The following is a 24,322-nucleotide window of genomic DNA, read 5'->3' as shown; positions in this document are numbered from 1 at the left end:
AAGGTAGAGAGGGATAATCTGTACTCATATCATATGCGCTTGTATTTGCACACATATCTTTAAACAAGCAGTCCTCAGAGTGAGAGGTGGGGGATGGAACACGTAGCCGGGTCATGCTCTGATCTGAAACGGAAGTTGCAACCTGGCTGCCACTGTGACAGTATCAAGAGGTGGCATCGTCAGGAGCTGGGGAGAACACGAGGGCTCCGCCCCCAGGAATGGGTTCAGGCCGTTATTATGGGAGTGGGCTGGTTGTTGTGGGAGTGGGTTCCTGAGAAAAGACTGAGCTGGTGCAGTGGTCTCTCGGTCTCCTGAGTGCTCCCTTCTCCTTCCACGCCACTGTGCCGCAGCCTCCAGAACCATGCACCACGTGAATCTCTGTTCACTGTAGAAAACGACAAAGCCTCATGGGAGTGAGGTGTTTTTCATACTATTTCAATTTTTAGCCATATATATCTATAGATATAGATATAGATATATAGAATAGATATATATAGATGTAGATGTAATCCTTTCAGAAATAACATAAAAATCACCAAATATAATCCAAAACGAACCTATGTTCTTATATTACAAAAACAGACTCTTGGGAACAGCCTGGTTTTTCCATCTTATCAAGCATGCGTATGAAACAAGTGACCACTGAAGAAATCTACAAAACGAGACATGTGAGCAGCATCGTCAGCTGTTGTTTTTTCCTGTCTTTCAGCACCACAGGGGAGTGAGGACAGCACCCTCCCTCTGGGCAGTGGCGCTCCTGTGCCGCCCTCTCCCCGGGGGGCGGCTCGAGGTCAGAGCCCACAGCAGAAGGTGCAGATGCTTAAATGCAGCCTTCAGATGGGGGGCGGTGGTGAGCATGCGCGTGCCTCCCGGAAAAACACCTGCACACCCTGGAATGTTCCCTAACTCAACAGCTCCCTGGGGCCCTTGAGGCCCAAGTTCACAGTGAAGTCACATGGACTCCCACAATGTCTACTCAGTGACTCAGGAAGCTTCCCCTTGTTTTGAGGTCTATCAGTCCCTTTAAGAGATCTCCCTGCATAGCTCTGGGGGTCCCCCAGGAGCACGGCACCTGTGCACCCCAGGTGTGTGCCCGCTGCCTTTCGTTTCTGCCCCTTTCCTGCAGAGGTCCTGGCTGCCTGTCTCCCAGTCGGTCTCCCTTTGCCTCTCCTGGAGGGAGGGAGGAGAGTGGGGCTTGGTCATCTCCCCCAGCTGCTTCCTCCCTGCAGGGTTGCCTCTGACCCCTGGGTTACTGGGCGGAGGTCACTGCTCTTATCAAGGTGGCCCCTCCACGAGACTGTCCTGCCAGGTTCCCCCAGCCACTCCTTTCCCTGCTGAGTGGGCACCCAGCCAACACCTTTGCAAAGAGCGTCTTATTAAGCCCTGCTCAAGTCATCTTGACCTTGGGGTGCCATAGCCTGGCCCCTTGCCTACAAAGTTGTCCCATCATTGCCTTTTAGTGACCACCAACTCTGAGGCCATCCAGCTGTGCCAGAGCCAGGTCACACTCCAACAGCTGGGTCCCACCACAGGGCTCATCACGACTCTCCCTAGCGCTCCCCCTAACGGACAGGATGCTGAAGATAATTACCAGGGGCAGAGGACACCAAGGGGCACTATCGTGAGCTAATCAGGGTGCTTGGTCTCCAGCCGCTCACATGCACACCCCACAGCCAAGCTCCACTACGGATACACTGACAGCTTTACAGCTCCCCCATTCCCAGAACCCCTCTTCTAACAATTCCTCCCTGGGATGGATCTCTGGGAGCTGCATGTCTCAGGCCCCGTTAGAGCTGAGCCCCCAGAGACAAGGCAGTGGTGACAACAGCTGGAACATGTGGAATCTGAAATCTCAGCAGAGTGTGGTGCAGGGGGTCTCAAGTGGCATTGGTATCAGAGACATGGAGACGGAGGGTGCCATGCAGCCAGAGGAAACTTACAGGGTAAGCCCCGTATCTTCTTAGTGATTTCTGCTGGGTTTCTATCCCCCACCAGAGTTTCAGGGCGTTAGTATGCTATGGCCCCAGCTCTTTCCCACAGGCCTCTGGAAGCTCTCTACCCCATTCAGAGGGAAGTCTGAGAAATGGCCTTGAGGGTCCAACCCCATCTGGGCGTTCTCTTCCCTCCATTAGCTCAGACATGTGTCCGTCACTGGGCCTTTGCCTCGATTATTCTTGCCCCAGCTGGCACCCAGACTTGGTCCCTCCACTCCTCCAAGTCTTTGTTCAGACACTGTCTTCTCAGGGAGGCCTTTCTGAACCTGCCCACTTAAAACCACAGCCCACAGCCCAGCCCTTCCTGTCTGCCCTCCCAGCTGTATTTTTCTCTGCGGAATGCATTGCTTTCTAAGTGTTTGCCTACACAGCTACTTATTGCTTATTTCCCCCCAGCCATTGGAGTGTGCACTCCAAGAAGGCAGGAGGTTTTATCAAGTCATTAAGTCACCGCAACACTTAGAACAGTGCCTGGGACCCACAGGTGCCCAATAATAAATGTCGCAAGAATCCGTGATGGAAGCACGGCTGCGATCCTGCATCTTTCTCATCACGACTTTGCCACGCTGCACCGTGCCCCACTGCCCTTGGGGGGAAAAACATGCTCCTTTGCATGTTTACAGACTTCCAGCAATTTACTTCCTGGTCTCATTTAACCCACTTTCTGCCCTGCCCTGGGTTGTTGCAAGAAAGAGACTGGCACGATATGTGATAGATAAGAAGTGCCGGATTTTGTGTGTTGCTAGGAGAAAAGCAGGGCAGAGACCCATGCAACACGTGAGTGAGGAAGAGTGGGCACGGTGTGAGAGATGCTCTCATCGGCCCGGCACCTCCCTTTGGGTACCAGTACTACCTTTGGTTTGTGGGATTGCTATCATCCACTTATGAGTACAAGTGCCTCTCTCCTTTCACGATGCCACTGCTCTGCTCATAGCAGGTCATTGAGAACGGTCAGCCAGTCTAATTACAGCCACTGGTCCCGGGAGGTCACGGGACTCAAGCGCCATCCATCACAATGACCCCGATGGGTTTATTCACGTGTCCCCTCTTCTTTGAATACTTCTCTGCCCTGCTCACCTACCCATCTACCACTCCACACGCTACTTCCTCCTATCAGTGTTGGTTTCCCCAGTTCATGGCCTCTGGACACACTCTCTTCTCAATTAGATGTCACTGTTTGTCTTCCCCAAACCCTAGAATACTTGAGGCTAAGGAGAGCATTTGGATTCACCTTTGTCTTCCCAGAGCCTACCACGATGGCCAGCAGATCCCAGCAAGTATTACTGAATGAAGGGCTCCAGCAAAGTGCCAGCACATACTGAACTGAAAAAGCAAAAGGAGAAGCCAGGCAGTCCTGGCAACTTTCCCTGCCCTGGCCGTCGACCCCATCCATCACCTTTTCCACCACCAATAGAAATGTTAGGCTGAGCCCCAGAGTGGGACACTGAAGGGTGTTGCCCAGAGGAGCTGCTAAGACTGCTGGTGGAACATTGACATTCACTGACAAGTTATCTGCGAGGAAATACTACTCAACTTTGGTGTTAGCAGTTTCCCCACACTACAGGGAGCCCATCCCTGTCTGCAGGGTCACATGAGACAGGCGGGAGGTTACATCTTCCTGAAGATGCTGACTTTAATCACCATCTCTGTTCCTTAGTGGATGAGCCACAGTGAGGAATGCCAGCGGATAAACAGGGCGGCCTGGGCTGGAGCCCAGGGGCTCGGGCGTCCACGCAGATGGAGTTCAAGTGTGGCTTCTTAGGTGGCTGTAAACTCCCTGAGTTCCATCGCTGCATTGAGTTCTATCTACAAATCTCAATTTTAGGTAGACACATATATACGTATACACACATGTATATATTTCTGTGTGTAATACTGTGCGTATTATTAAACATGTGTACACGTGCATAAATATCTGTGTGTGTACACACACATGTGTGTTCATGTGTTGGGGGAATCTTTTTCCTCTTTTACCTGGAACACTGTGGTCAGGGGCCTGCAAATTAACTGACAGCAGCAAATTAACAAAATAAATCACTGTAGAGACAGTGGTAAGAAGTTTGTATTGCAAAATAAGGAATGGGAAAGGTTGAGGGCTTTGATAAGAAGGTATGGAAGATTCCTTTTTGCATCTAATGAATTAACTATCTGTCTCTGGCAGCTGGATTTGCAGAAACTCAGAGAGGGATTGAATGGTAGCTGACTTTTCAGAGGCTCTGCTTTGGTCAGAAAAGGAAGTTTGGATAAAATTTCTGTCTGCATTTTCTTTTGTTGGTATAGAAATCTATCTACCAGCCCTGAGAGTCTGAGCAGGACCCTACTTAGGTATAAAAGGAGTTAAATTAGATCATTCCGGAGAAAGAGAGGTCAGCCAAATCTTGAGGAGAAAGGAAGAGAGTACTTCCAGATGTTGCTGATGTCAAACACACACACACATCCGGAGGCAGGCAAGAGTTACCGTGAAGATGGAAAACGTCACTCAGGAACTACTGCAGCAGGGAGAAGCCTCTGTGGACAGGGGGCTCTGTTGCAGACACAAGAACAAGGGGGGATTTGCAGCCACAGAGCAGTGTAGTGGCTGATGGATGGAAATGGCAAAGACACCACGGAATAGAGCAATTCTGGCCAACCCAGCCTGATAGGAGTCCTGTTGCAGGTGCTTGATTAGAAACCAGGGGGGAGGGACTCTCACTAAACAGACCCAGACCCAATGGGATTCTTGCCGGAAGTGGACTAAATGGGCCAAGGGCCCGAGACATCTGCAAGGAAACACATTGTTTAGGTTTTATATGACGCTGAAAATGAAGACCCAATGAACCTGGAAACCTGTGGGTTTCTTTTTTTTTTTTTTTTTTTTTTTTTTTTGACAGGCAGAGTTAGACAGTGAGAGAGAGAGACAGAGAGACAGAGAGACAGAGAGACAGAGAGAAAGGTCTTCCTTCTGTTGCTTCACCTCCCAAATGGCTGCTATGGCTGGCACACTGCACTGATCCGAAGCCAGGAGCCAGGTGCTTCCTCCTGGTCTCCCATGCGGGTGCAGGAACCCAAGCACCTGGGTCATCCTCCACTGCACTTCCGGGCCACAGCAGAGAGCTGAACTGGAAGAGGAGCAACCGGGACAGAATCTGGCACCCCAACCAGGACTAGAACCCGGGGGTGCTGAGGCAGAGGATTAGCCTAGTGAGCCACAGTGCTGGCCTGTGTGTTTCTATGCTAAATTGGGCAAGTGTGCTTGGGACAGAAGGGGTGTGATCTCTTGTAGCACAGTAGGGTGCATCGTTCACATTCTTCCATACGTCCTGGTGTCTTCAAAGACAAGGGCAGACCTTTCCTCTGGGTATGGGCTGGGCCCTTCTCCCACAAGACTCTTATGACTTGCTTCAGGGGACAAGGATGGGACGAGGTCAGACAGAACTTCCTGCTCCCGCTGTCCTCTCAAATCTACCAAGGTGCGTGTTTTCAGGTAGCAATGAGCAGAACTCCATCAGGGGCCTTGAGGGTTCAGAGGCACTAGACCAGAGTTAGGTCAAGGAGAGTCTTTGTCACTGGTTGGACACCTCTTGTGGTCTGTGAACAGGACCAGCAAGAGAAAATAAACTGTAGTTTCACAGCCCAGTTGTTGACCTGGCTTAAGTCAGCCACACTGCCTGGAGGGAGGCCTGAGGTAGAGGACGCAGAACTCCAGGGCTGTGGGTGGGCTTCCGGTCAAGATGTCTGCATGGTGCTGGGACTGTTCTACACCCTCCCCAGCCTACAGGGGCAGGCCTTCAGCAGGGAGCTCACTGGAAGAGGGAGTCCTCCCAGTACCTGGAAAAAGCACCTTCGTACCCCTGAGGACGTCAGAGCACAGAGGAGTATCTGGACAGGCCGCAGTGTTGAGTTCCCCAGGGCAATCCCTTTAGAGAAAATCCTTTTGTCTTCTAATCATTCCCCTCAGCAAATGACTTCATGAAACCTAATCATAAAACACACAAACTGACCTGCATCTTGGGGTCTTCATTTCCAAGGGCTGCTATTATGAGTTCAGAGCAGGTTCTTTGCCTTATGGCGCGAAGAATTAGCATGCAGACGATAAATGTGGATGAGCAAAGCAAGTGAAAGTAGATTTTTTTTTAAGATTTATTTATTTTACTTGAAAGTCAGTTACACAGAGAAAGAGGCTTACTGGGAGGGCTCCCCAAGGGAGGCGTCCATCCAGGTATGGGTATTGGGAGCTTATGTAGGAAGTGCACGTCAATTGATCTATTCTTCTACACAGTTTCTTTTTTTAAGATTTGTTCATTTTATTTGAAAGTCAGAGTTACACAGAGAGAGGAGAGGCAGAGAGAGAGAGAGAGAGAGAGAGAGGTCTTCCCTCTGTTGGTTCACGCCCCAGATGACCACAACGGCCAGAGCTACGCCGATCTGAAGCCAGGAGCTTCTTCCAGGTCTCCCACGTGGGTGCAGGGGCCCAAGCACTTGGGCCATCTTCTACTGCTTTCCCAGGTGCATCTACAGGGAGCTGGACAGGAAGCAGAGCAGCCGGGTCTCGAACCGGTGCCCATATGGGATGCCAGTGCTTCAGGCCAGGGCGTTAACCCACTGCACCACCACACTGGCCCCTCTACATAGTTTTGATACGTTAGTGGACCATTTGTTTTTTCTATGTCTCTTGCAAGGTGGTCATGGTTCCTGACCAGTTAACAAACATTACCATGTTGACCACTTGGGAGATATGACGGTTGAGAAATAGTGTGGACCTGACCAATTAAGGCCGGTTATGCCTCCCTGATCAATTGTTAAGCACTTGAGACATGTTGCTTTGTGGTGTGTTCTGGTGTGATACCAGAGCCCAATTCCTCATAGGATTACCTATGCACATGGGACCCATTGTCTTCCCTGCCAATCTTTTCACTTGGGGGGTGTGGGTGGGCAATGTCAAACACCTGCTTATTTATTCCCACAGGAGCCTTCCTAACTGCCCATTAACCCTTATAACTCCTCACACTATGATGTCACACAAAACTTACATGTAATTTTTGTGTGTACTTTGTTAATCTTTTATTATCGGGATCTCAGCCACAAGCCTAATGACGGATGAGGAAAAGAAAGTCTTTCTCCCTACAGTAGGAAGCCAAAGTGTTAGAGCCATGTCAACCTATGGGCCTCCCAAGTAGAGATCTGAACAGGAGTTAATACACATGAAGCACCAGGGCTCGTCCTGGACCTTGGTAAGCGCTCAAATGTAAGCTACATGTGAACACGAAAAGGTACTCCCAACTAAGATCAGTTGTTTCTGGACAACGGAATTTGTTTTGTAATTTTAAAAGAAACATTAATTAAGCCTGCCATAGATAAAGTCACTTTTAAAAATTCAAGAAAATTGTATTCAAATACATTTATTTGGAGGCTGGCATTTAGCCTAGTAGTTGGAGATGCCAGTCAGGATACTCATGTCCTATACCAGAGTTCCGGGTTTGGATTCCTGGCTCTGGTTCTAAGCTTAGGTCCCTGATAATATAGGCTCTGGGGAGCAGCAGTGATGGTTCAAATAATTGCATTCCTGCCTTCCACATGGGAGACCTGGACTGAGTTCCTGTCTCAGTTTCATCTCAGCCCAGCCCCAGCTCTTGTGGGCATTTGGAAGTGAACCAATGGATGAGAGAGTTCTGTGTCTGGCTCTCTCTCTCTCTCTCTCTCTCTCTCTTTCTCTCAAATTAAAAAACAATGTTTTGCTGCACACACACACACACAAAACACCTGAAATCCATGCATCTTTTCATGATACACATTTCCATGAACTCTTTGAAGATCCCTCATATATGCAATTTCAAAAAGATTCTTGCACCCCAGAAAACCTACCCATACCTTTTTTTTTTTTTTTTTGGACAGGCAGAGTGGACAGTGAGAGAGAGAGACAGAGAGAAAGGTCTTCCTTTGCTGTTGGTTCACCTTTCAATGGCCACCGCGGCCAGCGCACCGTGCTGATCCGACGGCAGGAGCCAGGTGCTTCTCCTGGTCTCCCATGGGGTGCAGGGCCCAAGTACTTGGGCCATCCTCCACTGCACTCCCTGGCCACAGCAGAGAGCTGGCCTGGAAGAGGGGCAACCGGGACAGAATCCGGCACCCCGACTGGGACTAGAACCTGGTGTGCCGGCGCCGCTAGGCGGAGGATGAGCCTGTTGAGCCACAGCGCCAGCCAACCACCCATACCTTTTAATTCCATTTTTCCAAGAAGCATTTGAAGCACACTCCTGGAAGGTGATGATGATGGATCTGGGAAACAGGGACTGCAGGAACGGCTCACCAAGGTGGTGAAGGGTACATCCACCTGGCATTGGGTTGGGGCTCCACAATACCACTGGGTGGGCTTTTGGTGAGTTACTTTACTTCTCGGTCCTCCTGAGTTTTCTCACACAATGATGGGAATGGAATATTACTAACTTCTCAATCCTATTATGAAGTTCCAATGAGTTCATGCCCTGGGCAGTTCTAAGGCCATCACTGTTAGCTCACATGTTGAGTCATCACTCATAGCACTTCTCAAGAATGGGAGGCTGATACAGGGCTGGGATTTTTACACCAATATAACCAGAGTTCATTGGATTACACGTAACACTCAGCTGTGGGATTTTCTGGTTGCATTTTGTGTTGGTGTTTCCTTGTTTGTTGTTTGCTTGTATCTTATTGGCATCTAGTTCAATCAAAATTGGTCAAGAGCAAATGAGCACCAGGTTAAAGTCAGCCACCGAAACAGGAAATCACAACTCATCAGTGGGTTCCTAGGCCGCATCTAGAATCTGAGGTCCAGAGCTAGTCACTTCTGGGGCAGGAAGAGCCCGCAAGCACATGAAGTAGTGCTTCCCTTCCCTGGCACCTCTTCAAAGGGACCACGAGTATGTGAGAGTGGCCTCACGTTGGTGATGATTGGTTACAGAGTATGTGCTGTCACTACTCCAAGACCAATAGCACAAGTGAGTCCCCTCTCAGTTAAATAAGAGCTTACTGAGGCGAGGTGACAAATCAACTCATGGGCTAGTTTATCACTGTGCATCCCGGGGTCATTTCCCTAACCCCATCTCACACTGGTTCCTTGCCTGTGGAGTCAGAGCCATTATAGCAGGAAAAAACAAGTGAATGCCCCTGAAACTGACCTCCATTCTGGAGGCAACACTACATCTCAAGTGCAAGGCAAGAGCTTAGAACTCAAAAGAGCTTAGGTTCAAGGAAAAAAAAAATTCAAGGTGGCAATTCCATCACATTCTCATTTAATTCATCAATCCAGCCCAGTAGAAAACAAACTTTGGATGGACTATGCCAGAAGACAGGAGGCTCCTGTGAATTTAAACTCTCTTGAAATTGTTTAACTCGGCCGGTGCCGCGGCTCAATAGGCTAATCCTCTGCTTGTGGCGCTGGCACCCCGGGGTTCTAGTCCTGGTTGAGGCACCAGATTCTGTCCCGGGTGCTCCTCTTCCAGTCCAGCTCTCTGCTGTGGCTCGGGAGTACAGTGGAGGATGGCCCAGGTTCTTGGGCCCTGCACACCATGGGAGACCAGGAGAAGCACCTGGCTCCTGGCTTTGGATCAGCGCAACGCTGGCCTCAGCGCACCGGCCATTTGTGGGGTGAAGCAACGGAAAAAGGAAGACCTTTCTCTCTGTCTCTCTCTCTCACTGTCTAACTCTGCCTGTAAAAAAAAAATTATAAAAAAAAAGAAATTGTTTAACTCTACCATCATACCTTGAAAGTAACAGGAGAGAAAGCACAAATCACCAAGTGTGGCCAAGTTCCAGTAAAACTTCATGTCATCTCCACATGCCATCGAGCAGCTCTAGACAGAAGGTCCCAGTACCTCCCTAGTTCTGTGCCTCAGCTGTTCCCAACCTCCTCCCGGGTTGGGAAGAGCTCCTAACAGTATCCCAGAAACAATTCTGGGCTACACTTTCCACCCAGGCAGGGTTGTCACATGGCCAGGTGGTATCCTCCCTTGTCTGCCCACCTTCTCTGTAGACAGGAATGACCTCTCCTGGGGAGTCTGACAACCCACCAGCTGAGTTACAGCTCATCCCCCACCCTTGCACTGAAATGGCTGCAGCAGCCTTGTAGAGCAACTCACTGGTGTGTCGGAGCCAAACTCAAACGTTCTCTTGTTCTCAGAAATCATATCACCATCAAACAGTCACTGCCCCTCCAAGGACAATATAATCAATATAATCTGAAAATATTGGCTGAGTAGAATAAAATTAAAAAAAAAAAGCATACAAACAGTTAAAGCAAACTCAGTAGCTGAGAACGTAAACCTTTGTACAAACTCAAGTTATGCTCCCTGCCTGAACAAGCTTCCAATTTGGCTAAATAGCTCTGTCTTTCCAGTGTTGAAGGTCACTTTTTCTGGAAAGTCTCTCCTGTCTGATGCCAGTCTAAGAGAGGTCCCCTACTCTTCTGTCCCAAAGCACCCTGTGCAATCCTCATCACACACGTAAACACCCAGAGTAACAACCAACTTCACTCTGATTAGAGTTCTGTGCAGCTCGCCGTGTCCACCAAATTCAAACAAGTTAATATATTCTCCTGAAATCTTTTAATTCTGTTCTATTTCCAAATGCTGAGATGTTTACAAGCACCATCCTGGAGCTATGTCACTTTTCCTATCGCAAAATCAGGCAGGTATAGCTGGTACAAGCCGAATTAAACCCCTGATACTTCTGCATGTGGGCACAGGGATACACACCGGGACTCACTTTTCAACATGCATTTTTTTTTCTCAAATAAACATCATTTCAGTAGAGAGTTTGGGTAATTTTGGCTGCTACCTTTTGATAACTATGTAACAAAAATACTTCCAAAGGATCAAATCACACAACAATGAATAAAGATGCTTTACAGGACCTGCTGCATTCTATTTATTTTGGGGAAAAAACACAAACCAGTATTCCTATAATGCTAAGAAAAGTGATTAACACATACACATCTCTTACTATGGGGACATCTTTTAAGTAGCAGTACCAGGAAAACACAAAAACATAAGGCTTCATTTTAAGTAAGGAATCATTGTGTTGAAGTAGGCGGAGCTCAGATTCTATAACTGGCTGCGTTGGTTACTAATGTGTGTAGTCAGATTCCTTGACAGGTCTACAAAAGGCAGCTCCCAGTCCCAACAATCCTGGTGTGCTGGCGCCAGCAGTCTCCAGCTTGCCCTTCTCTTTTGCGCCGAAAGTCTCTTGAGAAGTGAAGTTGAACTCTGGCTTTCAAAATCCTGCTAAGTTCCCACAACTGCGAATTCCTTCACGAAGGTTCATTCTCATGAGTTCCACTTTCTTGCCCTGAAGAATTTCAAAAAGGCTAAATAAAATAGCAAACTCAGCACTAGAGGCGAGTTCACCCTGCTTTGCCCTGGTTCCCCCACACCCACTCAGCACTCTTTGCAAGCCTTGACTTCCATTTTCAGAGGAAGGCATTGAGAAAGCTGGTGTTCGGTTTAGCACAAGTCTGCTTCTACATCTTTATGTGGTCACACTGTTCTGTTGGTTTGCTAAGACTGCCATTTTTAAAATGCAGGTTTCTATTTTATCTTTTTGCCTCTGACGCTTCTTGAGGGCATCCGTACGGATTATACCATGCTTGCACTGAGTCGTGTCCCGCCAGAGCCCTAGAACTCTGGGGAGTTCATGGATTTTGTGTCGTTGTCAATACCGTCCTCATCATGCTTCTCACAGTTTCGTCTTCAGGGTCTGGAAGTTCCTTGTTGTCAAAGCTGTAGGGAGAGACCTGGGGGAAATGGCCGCGTATAGGACGGCTACCATGAGACAGTGGTGCCCAGAGCAGGAGAGCAAAACCTGACTCAGTTCTCCCACTCGCCACCGAGTCTCTTTCTCTGTGCTAATCCATGAGCACATCTTTGGCTCACACACTTGGTCTCCCACTCAGCCGATCTGCACTGAGTACCCACCGTGTATCACGTGTGTGCTGATGCTGGGATCTTAGAGATAATAAGAATATAAGGCTGCAGAAGCTCGCTGCCACCTCTCTAAACCTTGGCCAAGTATGAAACTCTCTGTATGTCAATGTTTTCTCATCTCTAAAAGGGGGTAATGATAGAACTTATTTCATAGGGTCTGCAAAGGATTCAAAGGGGCCTCATACGAAAATATTTTCCAGAGCCAGCGCTGGGGCATAGCAAGCTAAGCCTCCGCCTGTGGCACCAGCATCCCATGTGGGCACCAGTTCATGTCTGGGCTTCTTCTCTTCTGATCCAGCTCTCTGCTGTGGCCTGAGTAAGCAGTAGAAGATGGCCCAAGTCCTTGGGCCCCTGCACCCATGTGGGAGACCTGGAAAAAGCTCCTGGCTCCTGGTTTCGGATTGGTGCAGCTCCGGCAGTTGCGGCATTCTGGGAAGTGAATCAGTGGATGGAAGACCTCTCTCTCTGTCTCTGCCTCTCTCTATAACTCTGTATTTCAAATAAATAAAATAAATTAAAAAAAAAAAGAAACTGGGACAAAGAACAGCTTCGAAAAGTAGGTGAAGTGAGCAGAGGTACAGAGACAGAGGCTTGTGCTGAGACTGTGGAGCAGGGAGGAGGTCCATGGAAAGTGCGGAGTAGTCTGCAGGGGCAGAAGACTGACGAGGTAGTCCAGGGGCAAAAGCAAAGACCTGGAACAGAACCCGAATTTAAAGACATGTATTTGATTGCGTAAGTGAGGGTACGACACAGTCAGGACTTTTGCTTGGGATGTTTGCTCCGGCAGCATTGGAGAAGTGAGGCTGGAGCAGCAGCAAACAGGCCAAGAAGTGTTGGCAACGACGCATTGCAAATCAGCGACTTCACTTGTAAACAGGACTAAACACGCAGCTCCAGGACTCTGCTCTGGGTCGCACTCCTGATGCCAAGTGCAGCTTCCTGTGTTTATAAATACAAATGGTATATGAATACCTTCAGGAAAAGTCTTATGCCTGTAGTGTGACAGGTGACACTGATTTTCTCGTTCCCAATTTTTCTATATTAAGTAAATTTTTTTCACGTGAGCAAGTCTTATTTTTTATATTCAAGAGGGAAAAAAAGCAGTTATTTTTAAGAAAGAAGGTATTCACTCTTCCACAGAACTGCAAATGACAGCATCTAATGAAGTCACAAGTCAGCGTGCTGCCAGCGACTGTTGGTCGCCTGGTAACCCAGGCAACCCGAAGGCAGCGGACACCGTGTTCCCCCTGCCTGGCCTCAGAGACGCCTCTTGGCTGGGCCTTTGGTGGGATTGTCTAGAGGCGCCAGCTGGTCCCAAGACACCCTGTGAATTGGAAATTGGTCGGGTGCTTTTGTCTTCCACTGGGAGGTCTCGGGCCACTTAGCTCGCACACACTGGTGATACCACACATTTCGAATGTTCTATTGAAGTCCAGCATAATTGCAGAACAGAGTGGCACATGTGCTGCTTCTAATCCTCTCTTGTACCGTGTCTGACCGCCGCCAACGAAAGAAAAGAAAGATCAGCCCTTCAGCGTGAAGAAACGCGGAGCTCGCCCGTGATCTCTTTGTAGCTCCGTGCACTTGCACGTCCACTCCATCACCCAAGCCACGTGAGGAGCATCCACCCCCTCCAGGCACAGAAAGGCCAGGGCTGCCCAGGTCAAGTAAGCCACAGGCCCGGAGTGAAGTCAGACAAGGATCATCCACAAGACTAGGGAGAGTCCCAGGGCCGGGGGCTGGGAAGGAAAGGAAGGTGCTGTCGGGGGAGGGCCACAGAGGGGATGCTTAGCGTGGGTCTCAAAGCCAAACAGACGGCGGAGCACGCAGGGAAAGCAGTGTGGACCCCAGCACGTCCAAAGGCCCTGAGGAAGGAGAAAGGCCCTGTCTGGGCTTTGCAAACAACTCAGTTGCATGGCACCCAGCTGGGTACTGCTTCCCGCAGAAGCTGACCTGTGTTCACCAGCACACCAGGGCTCCCTGGGGAACATTCTACCACATCAGATCGTCTCAGATGTTATTCCTTTAACAGCCTCGCTTCTCAAAGTCTGTTTTCTTAGCCCTCCTGGGCTTGACCTGGTTCCCAATCCCTGCTGGCCCCCACGCTGCGTGTGAGTGTCCTGGTGGAGTGAGGGGAAGCCACTGTTCCCCAGGTGCCTGGTGTGTGCTGGCTAAGGCGAGGATGCACTGACAGCAATGGTCCCATAGCCTGGCCCCTTCTGCCAGAGCCGAGCCAATCCCAGCACTGAGCAGGCCCGTGTGTAGACCCCACAAGGAAAGGGTCACGGTGGGCGATGAGGGGGAACAGAGAAGAGGCAGCAGGCAGAGCAGACTGGTTAAGGAGGTGTTGGATCCTTTCAGTGAGAAGGCTGAGGCGTGCTCGGGGCCGCGTCGAGAGTGTGTCCTACACAGCAATCACCAAACGCTGCAGCTTCCCAGTTCAGGCTGCCCGCAGGAATGGAGAGAAATGCACTCAGGAAGGCAGCTCCCAGACACCAGGGACGCCGCGCAGAGAGCAGCCCCGCCTGGGGCCATCCGGGCCATTCTCCCCTTCCCAGCAGGGATTTGCAGGGCCCACAGGACGGCACAGGCTGTGGAAGAGCAGCCTCTTGCTGGCCCCTGAGCATCAGAGCCAGCACCCGGCTGCTTAACCACACACGCCTGCTCCAGGCCAGACAGGGATGGAACAGAGAAGTGTCTGAGGCAAGCTTTTGGTTTTGCTTTTCTCTGTTGTGGCTGTCCTGTGTTGGGTCTAATTTCCACACACATTGTGTGTGTGTGTGTGTGTGTGCGTGTGTGTGAGTTTCTTCTGCTGATTAGAGAAGCTGAAAATCAAATCAGTGACAACACCATTATCCAGAGATGATTGTTTATTATCTTTCCTTTCATTCATTTACAATACATATACACACTCATAAGAGAATTAATGAACTTGTACTATATTTTAGACAACTTGATTATATGGACAGTTTTATATCCTGTCTCTCACACTTAGCATTAGCATTTTCCTATGTGAACGGTTCCAAACAGTTTCTGTAAAGATGTAACTATTATTGGGCATTTTGGATCTTTCCCTCATTATAAATAACCATGAAATGCATATCACATATAAATTTTGGCATACCAGGTACCTATACATTTACATAGTGTGCACAAATCCCAAGTTATCAAAAGCATGTAGCATGCGATGTTGGGTATATAGAAAAATGTAGAAAAGGTAAAATATAGTTCTATTAGAAATTCTAAAAATATTTGATTACATAAAATTACACTACAATCTTGAGCTCAATGTTCTGTAGCGTTATGAAAATAATATGCTAAATAGAACTAGTTTAATTTTTTTTCTGAAATCGTGAGCACATGAGTTATTGAAATACCATTACGGGACACTGTTTTCACAAAGTGGCTTCTTTAGACCATAGGGTCACTTGGAATACACAGGAGTGATGACCGTGCAGGGGTAGGCGTCAGGCTGAAGGCCAGTTAGGAGAGTGGAGGTTCCAGCTGCATTTGAGCACCTGAAGCCAAGGCCATTAAGAGAGCCATGGTCAGGGTGGCCCCTCGGTCTGTATAAAGTGATGAGCCATCTCTCTGAGTAGATGCTGCTGCCCTGCAAGTTTAAAAAAATGATGCAGAAGCGAATGTCAGTATTGGTGTATGGTCCCTATTTTAAAACACAATGCACAGGTAGACAATTTTAAATAGCACAGAAAGCTATCAAGTGAAAGTGAAGTTTTCCTGGTCTCCCTATTCCCACTTTCCACAGAGAATCACTGTTGATAACTGAAGTTGTCCTTCCAGGAAAGTCCTGCACACATGCAGGTGTTTTTTTGTTTTTGTTTTCCTGAGGTTTTGCTTTTGTTTTTTGTCTAATCACAAATGGAATCTGTAACTTGTTTTCTTCATCTTACATGGTGCTGGACACACTTGCACGTTGGTACACATGGAATGAATTCCTTCTTCCTTGTAGGTGAATCCGCATTGACAGATACACCATCGCGTTAGCCAAGTGCCCGATGCTGGACATCACATCGGCAGAGTTTAGCTGGTGAGGAAAGCCTGTCCTGATGTAAGACACCGAGCAGGCCTGGCCAAACACGACCGCTGTTCACAGGAAGTAGTGTCTGACTGCTGCACGTTTTGAAACAGATTACTGAATTTTTAAAAACCAATTCAAAGATAAAAATTTTAAACTATGAAGCTGGGGCCAGCACTGTGGCACAGCGGGTCAACGCACTGGCCTGAAGCGCCAGCATCCCATATGGGCACTGGTTCAAGACCCGGCTGCTCCACTTCTGATCCAGCTCTCTGCTGTGGCCTGGGAAAGCAGTAGAAGATGGCTCACATCCTTGGGCCCCTCCACCCACATGGGAGACCCGGAAAGAAGCTCCTGGCGTCAGATCTGCACAGCTCCAGCCGCTGCAGCCAACTGGGGAGTGAACCATTGGATGGAAGATCTCTCTCTCTCTTTCTCTCTCTCTCTCTCTCTCTGCCTCTCCTCTCTCTGTGTAACTCCTTCAAATAAAAAAAAATAATAAACTATGAAGCCATCTAATGTTGGTTTGTAAATACACCTATGGCTCTGAACATAGTGGACAGTTCTTTTTAAAGTAATTTTCATTAATACAAAGAGAATAGATTTCATGTACTTCATAGATACAATTCTAAGAAGATAACCAGTTCTTAAAAGTTCCAGACTCCACTTGAATGCAGAATTTCACCCACAAATTTGTATTATGGCTCCTCCTGCTGGACATTTTTCACAACTGCACTTTAGTTAATTTTCCAACTTGACTCAAAATTGATAATTACCTTTGCTTTTATATAATTAACTTATATAAAATACATTTATTTTTATTTTAATTGACACATGGTGACTTTATGTGTTCGTGGGGGGGCAGTGTGACATTTCAATACCTGGATACAACATGTATGATCAGATAAGGGTAATTGGCACATCCAGCACCTCAAGTATTTATTGTTCCTTTGTGCTGGGAATGTTTAAAATCCTCCCTAATGACAATTTTGAAATATGCAATTAAGAAGAAGAGAAAACAACACAAAGAACTAAGGACAGCGGTAATGAGAGTCTGCTTCATTCTTTTCTAGTCTCCACTCTCTTCCCAGGAGGTCACCACAGTCAGTGGCCTGGAGAGCACCTTCCCAGACCAGGTGCCATCATTTGTGTCCGTCATCATGCTACACCTGCCAGCGTTCATATCTACGCATTGTCAGTTTTAACTTAAAAAGTTTTTCTTGTTCATGAGAGGCTGTCTTTGAGGGTACCTTTTATGCACTATTTGCAGTTACTTCGGTTTTAAGAATTAATACTTTTAGGGGCCGGTGCTGTGGCACAGCGGGTTAAAGCCCTGGCCTGAAGTGCCGGCATCCCATATGGGCACCGGTTCTAGTCCCGGCTGCTCCACTTCCGATCCAGCTCTCTGCTGTAGCCTGGGATAGCAGTAGAAGAAGTCCTTGGGCCCCTGCACCCACGTAGGAGACCCAGAAGAAGCTCCTGGCTCCTGGCTCCTGGCTCCTGGCTCCTGGCTTCGGATCAGTGCAGCTCCGGCTGTTGCAACCATCTGGGGAGTGAACCAGTGGATGGAAGACCTCTCTCTCTGTCTCTACCTCTCTCTGTAAATTTTTGTACTTTTCTAAAGATTTATTCATTTATTTGAAAGAAAGACTTACAGAGAGAGAGAGAGAGAGAGAGAGAGAGAGAGAGAAAGGCAAAGAGAAAGATCTCCCATCTCCTAGTTCACTTCCTAAATGGCCACAACAGCAGGAGCTGGAATGATCTGAAACCAGGAGCCAGGGGCTTTTTCTGGGTATCCACGTGGGAGCAGGGCCCAAGCACCTGGACCATCCTCCGCTGCTTTCCCAGGCACATTAACAAGGAACTGGATCAGAAGTGGAGCAGCCAGGACTCAAATTGGTGTCCATATGGGATGCCACTCCCACAGGCAGTGGCTTTACCCACTATGCTACAGTGCCAGCTCCAAGTGTTTAATTTTAAAAACATTTTTAAAATTTTGAGGCAGAGAGAGAGAGAGAGAGAGAGAGAGAGAAACACACCCACACTCACCCACCCACCCACACATACACAGAGCTCCCATCTGTTGATTCACTCCCCAAATGCTTTCAACAGCTGTGTGTGGGGAAGGGGGGTTGTGAGGAGGGAAAGAAACAGGAGGAGAGGGAAGGAGTTCAGTCTACGGCTTCCATTTGGCTGGCAAGAATCCAACTACTTGAACTATCACCTGCATTAGCAGGAAGCTGGAGTCAGGTGCAAGAGCTAGGAAACAAACCCAGGCACTCCAAAATGGATCATGGATACCCTAACCATTAGGTCAAATGCCTGCCTGATAGTGAGCTTTAGGAGTGCTCTACATTTACTGAATTCTTTCGAATGTTTCAAAGTCATTCTTTTATATTTAAAATATTACATTTAAAATATTTTTAAATGACATTAAGCAAAACCATCTGTACTTGATCTTAAAAATCTAATGAAGGCATAACATTTAATCTTGATTATTTTAAGAATTTCCAGTACTGATTAAAAACTTAGCAAAATTCTCCTATTACTTTAAACTAAAAATCTCAAGTCTATAATCAGTTACTTAATAGTCATAAAGGTATTTTGACAGCATTGTGGTGCAGCAGATTGAGCCACTCACCTGCAATGCCAGCATTCATATGGGAGCCAGTGCACACCCCTGCTGCTGCACTTCCAATCCGATTCCCCGCTAATGAGCTTGGGAAAGCAGCGGAAGATGGCCCAAGTGCTTGGACCTCTGCACCCTCATGGGAGATCTGGATTAAGTTCTTGACTCCTGGCTTTGGGCTGACCGAGCCCTGGCTGTTGTGGCCATTTGGGGAATGCCTGACTCCTGGCTTTGGCCTGGCCCAGCCCTAGCCATTGCAGTCATTTGGGGAGAAAACCAGCAAATGGAAGACATATCTCTTTCTCTCCTTCTAACTCTGCCTTTCAAATAAATCAATATTTTTTTTAAAAGTTACACTATATATTGAGATAACAGGACTAATCCAGCAGCTATTCCTGTACCCCAAGTTCCCTAATATGTTGCAAATAAGAAGCTCCTTGCTGTTGGCTTTGGTCTGGTCCTGGCCATTGTGCCCTAGTAAACCAGTAGATGGAAGATCTCTCTCTCTCTCTCTCTCTCGCTCTCGCTCTCTCTCTAATTATGATTTTCAAATAAATCATAAAAAATACTTTCTGCCATGTGTCCCCTGGAAGGCAGCAGCTGATGATTCCAGCACTCCTGTGGGAGACCCAGGTTGAGTTCCCAGCTTGGGTTTGGCCTGGACCAGGCAAAACATATGCCTCCTCAGGGCAGAAGGCAACCACTTGTTCATTCATTCATTCATTCATTCATTGCAAGCTTTGTTCTAGAGTCTGAGGATACATCCACAAGTGAGCAGAACAGGCCCAAGTCTTTGACGTCCCAGAGCTGATTTTTTTTTTAAGATTTATTTATTTGAAAGAGTTAGAGAGAGAGAGAGAGAGAGAAGGAGAGACAGAGAGGGAGAGATACTGCCTCTGCTGGTCCACTCCCCAAATGGCTACAACAGCTGGAGCTGGGCCGGTCTGAAGCCAGGAACCAGGAGATTCCTCCAGGTCTCCTACACAGGTAGCAGAGGGCCAAGCATGTGGGCCATCTTCTGCTGCTTCCCAGGCACATTAGCAGGGAGCTGGATTGGAAGTGGCACAGCTGGTACTTGAACAGGTGTCCACATGAGATGCTGGCGCCACGGGTGGTGGCTTCACCCATTACGCCACAGTGCCAGTCCTCAAAGTGGATGTTTTAACAGGTCACACTTGGGCAATAAAAGGCAAACTTCATGTCAGTCAACAGCGAGAAGAAGACAAGCATTGCAACAAAGAAAACCTGAGCAGCAAGAGGAAAGAATTTAAAAGCTGGAGCTGTGGGGTGGAGGCTGCAATTTTAAAGACTGAGTCATGGTGCCTCCTGAGGCTTTGCAGCTAAGAAAGCTGCCTGTTTCAGGCAACCAGAGTTCAACTGCAGGGCTGTCATCCCTGCCAAAAGAATGGGGGCCCCAGGATTCCAGGCAGGAAGGCACACGACATTTGATGTGTATGGACGAAACCAGCCCCAGATCGCATTTCCCGTGGGTGACGTGTTTGGGAAGAGGATGAAGAGCCGGGAAGGCCAGGCTGGGTTTTGAGCATCAGGGACGTGAGGGTGGACTGCCTTTAGGAGAGGAACAGGGAACAGAGGACCAGGTCCATAAACTATTCTTCATGTTCTAACAGAAGACTCAAAAATGCATGCCAAATTCACAGGGCCTGAGGAGCAGAGTGCAGGGAGGGGACTTAGACCATGGACTGTGAACTCCTAAAGTACACACTGGAGATGGGGGACCTGCCAGCTCAATTTCCAGTTCAAACAGCACAACGTCTGGTAAAGTGAATTCTGTTAAGCTGAGGAGGTCCTTCCGATCCTGGCTCTGCCCTCCCCAGCTGGGTGGCCTTAGGAAAGTCCTTTATTAACTTCTCCAAGCCAGGGTTCCTCCACCTCTGAAGGAAGATAGTAGAATCTGCCTGCACTGGTTCAGATACAGTTTTGCTTCCGTCAAAATGACCCTAAGTGACCGTGCCTTAGAAAGGACAGATGGTCATGTCTGGATAGAGACTGTCCGGGGCTGACAAAGCGACTTCATGGTATGGGGTTCCCTAGCTGCTTTCTGTTATATGAACCCTGCCTTGCCCAGTCGAAGACAAAGCACCACTCTATGCTCTCGGTCCATCTACCAGTGAGTAGGAAAGGGGGAAAGGAATGCACACCCCTTCCTTCTGAGTGCTTAACCCAGAAGTTGCACACATCAATCAGCCATGGTGGGAGGGGAGGGGAGGCTGTAACACAATGCTCTCAGCAGCCATGGATATAACTAAAATTCAAGGGTTCTACTACTAAATGAAAAAAGGAAGATCTATATGGGAATAACAAGCTCTCTATAACTCACTTGCTCGCTCTCTTCCTTTTTCTTTCGGTTTATCTAATGGACTAATTATAATGATGAACAAAACATTTTATGTAGCGCACACGGTAAATACCTGGTGTACAGTGGATGCCCATCCCTGACTCATTCTCTCCCCCTGTGGGTGGAAGAATGGATCCCACAGGTGTTTATGGAGGGCCTACTATGTTCAATTGGTATGAGAAAACACTAACAGGAATGCAGTCTCCAAATCAAGTAAGGCAGACAGATGGCACGGGATGAACCGTAACATACTAGGAAGAGCAAGACGCTCTACTCAAATGGTGTACAAAGTTCTTGGAAGTAAAGACAAGGGAGTTTCCTTAATCCACCCAGAGAAACAGGAAAGCCTTACAGAGGACTGGACATTTGGAGCTGGCTCTCAAGGATAAGGATGATTTTAGCAGATAGGAAAGGAGGGAAAGAGATTGTAGGTGGTAGGATCAGAAGTCTTCCTGCCAACACAAATTAAAACAATAAAGCATCATGCTTTAACTCCTAAAACTGGCTAAATTTACGCATCGTTATAGGTACAGATACAGAAACAGATATGGATACAGATATAACCCAATGTCGCAGGAAGCGCAAAGAGCCCTCCAGGGGCCAGCACTGTGGTGTAGCAGGTAAAACCTTGCAGTGCCGGCATCCCATAAGGGTGCCGCTTCAAGTCCCGGCTGCTCCACATTCAATCCAGCTCTCTGCTATGGCCTGGGAAACCAGTAGAAGATGGCCCAAGTGCTTGGACCCCTGCACCTGAATGGGAGACCCAAAAGAAGATCCTGGCTTTGGATTAGCTCAGCTCCGGCCTTTGTGGCCAATTGGGGAGTGAACCAGTGGATGGAAGACCTCTCTCTCTCTCTTTCTCTCTCTGCCTCTCCTTTTCCTCCACACTGAGGCAAATGGAAGGATCTCCTTTTTAAATGCCAAATAATAGTCCATGTTTTCTTTATCCATTCCTCCATCAGTGGACATTGAGGTTGTTTCCGTATCTTCACTATTGTGAATAAGGCTGCAATGAAAAATACACAGACACAGAGAATAGAAAAGTGGCTACGAGGATGGGGGCAGGGAAGAGGCTATGGGAGGGCTAGGCAGACAGGACAATCAAGTGTACAGATGGAATGTGCAACATGAGGATTAAAGTTAAGATTTTATTGTATGCAGATTTATTGTTAAATAAGTAGATTTTAACTGCTCATGTTGCAAAGAATTGAGATGATAACCTGCTTCATTATAGTTACCATCTTATTATCTCTGGGTACCCAATAGCATCAGGTACATCTCGAACATACACAATGAATTTATTTTATAAAATACATGGCAACATGCTGTTAAGTGAAAAAAGTAAGTTCTAGCATCCTACGCACATCCATCATTTATATGGACAGTGTAAGGGAAACGTGTGTGTGTGTGTGTGTGTGTGTGTGCATCTGTCTGTGTGTGGCTACAGGCATACAATACCCTGCAGGAAACCAGAAAACAGCTTTTGCCTCTGGATAGGGGAACTGAGTTACTCAGACATGGAGAATGGGAAGTCACTCACTTACTCTTCCATTTTATAATTCTGAACTTCATCCTATGTTATCTTTTCAATAAATTAACTAGAAATTTTAATTAGGACTAAGAAGCAAATATTGGCCAGTGTTGCAACATAACAGGTAAAGCCACCGCCTGCAATGCTGGCATTCCATATGGGTGATGGTTTGAGTCCAGGCTGCTCCACTTCCAATCCAGCTCCTTGCTAATGGTCTGAGAAAAGCAGAAGATGGGCCAAGTGTTTGGGCCCCTTAAACCCACATAGAAGACCCAGATGAAGCTCCTGGCTCCTGGCCTCTGCTTGGTTCAGCCCTGGCCATTGCAGTCATCTGGGGAATAAAACAGCAGACAGAAGATCTCTCTCCCACTGTCTTTCCCTCTATATGTATAACTCTTTCAAATAAATAAACAAGAAAAAAAGAAAGAAGGGGGCGAGGAGGAAGGAAGGAAGGGAGGGAAGGAGGGAGGAACAAAGGAAAGGACAAAGGATATGAACAGACATAAAAGAAGAAAAAATAAGCAAATGTTAAGAGGTGCTGATGCTGCCCGACTCCTGGAATTTCTGCCGAAACAGGTGCTGCGGAACAGAGGGTCCCTTGTGCCTCCCCTGCAGTATCCAGTGAGTCTGGCTCAGCTCAGCAGATGTCTGCTCAACCTGCACCCATCTGGCGGCTCAAGAGAATGAGAGAGGTACAGTGCGAAACAACAAACATTATTCTGAAGCTGGTGTTTTAGGGGGTGGGTGTAAAATCATACTGCAAGTCACTGTAATACGAAGGACTGGTTATCTTGGGAAAGAAAGGAAATGTGGGTTGAGGCATTTACTTACGAATTTAAGGCACAGTCAGGATGAGTGCTGTGGTCCACGCACATTAAGAGCTTCACTGGCCTATAGAAAGAAAGTAGCGAAGGAATTATTTGAAGAATGTTCACTATCAAACATGTATAATGTGTGGCAGTCTTAGAGATACAAAGTCTCTGCTCTCAAAAAATTACACAAATTTTATTTTTAAAATCTTAGCCAGCATTTGTTGAGACTTACTATAAACCAAGAAACGTGATTATACATTTTACACATATCACGTCACTTAACACAAAAACCAAATGGAAGAATACTACTTTCGTCTCCAATTTGCAGCTGGGAAAGCTGATCATAGTAATTTTCCCTGGTTCTCAAAGCAGTGAGTTATGGAGCTGAACTGGAACTTTGCAGGCTGATGGAGCCTGAGCTTGTAACCACTTCTGTATATACAAACAACATTTTTTTTAAAAAAATCTTTCATAAATACTCTGGGTCAAAGGTTGAACCTGAGACATGTGCGTGAGGACAGTGATTAGGCTTCAGTGGAGCAAGCTCAACTGATGTGAGACTCTGGGGCAGCCAGGAGGGAAGGGAAAGCAGTGATGGAGAGGAGAGCCAGCTGGCAGTGGAACCCCGAGCCTCAGGTAGCGGACGTCCAGCCAGGACAGGACCTCTGTGGCAGGGTGGCCACGGGGGACTCTACATGAACAGGAAAGTCACATTGTCTACTCCATGGCTTGCTCTGTGCTCCTTCCCTGGTCTTGCCTACTGCTTGGTAAATATAGTCTATACATTTACAGGTGTTTTCTTTGTGAGAGTGATTTGTTGTTTTATGTCCCACCCCCCAAAAAAGCATCGTTTCACTCAGTGTGGCTCAATACAGTACCCGCAGAAACCAATGAGGAGGGCGGATAGACAATGAAACAATCCAGCCCCACACAAATTAGGGAGTCTTGGGGAAAGCATGGAACAGAAGGAAATGCTGCCTGAACTGTGACAGGCAGGAGGTCCTCACATGTAGATCGGAGTTTGAT

General features: G+C 47.7%; 1 protein-coding gene across 3 annotated transcripts in view; it reads right to left on the bottom strand.

Annotated features, from left to right (window-relative positions):
- Positions 1-14,781: 14,781 nt before the first annotated feature.
- BST1 (bone marrow stromal cell antigen 1) overlaps positions 14,782-24,322 on the bottom strand; it is a 49,023-nt gene continuing 39,482 nt past the window's right edge. For all 3 annotated transcript variants that reach the window (XM_089326962.1, XM_089326963.1, XM_002709522.6), the window contains 2 exons: positions 23,316-23,375; positions 14,782-15,539 (listed from right to left, as the gene is read on the bottom strand). In XM_089326962.1, the coding sequence (XP_089183088.1) occupies positions 15,413-15,539; positions 23,316-23,375 (187 nt within the window). In that variant the 3' untranslated portion in view covers positions 14,782-15,412. The remainder of the gene's footprint in view (positions 15,540-23,315; positions 23,376-24,322) is intronic.

This window comes from Oryctolagus cuniculus, chromosome 2 (genome assembly GCF_051225735.1).
Source record: "Oryctolagus cuniculus isolate XC-2025 breed Fujian yellow rabbit chromosome 2, ASM5122573v1, whole genome shotgun sequence".
Lineage (NCBI taxonomy): Eukaryota > Metazoa > Chordata > Mammalia > Lagomorpha > Leporidae > Oryctolagus > Oryctolagus cuniculus.
The sequence above is the reverse complement of the archived record's forward strand: the minus strand, read 5'-3'. Positions and strand labels throughout refer to the sequence as shown.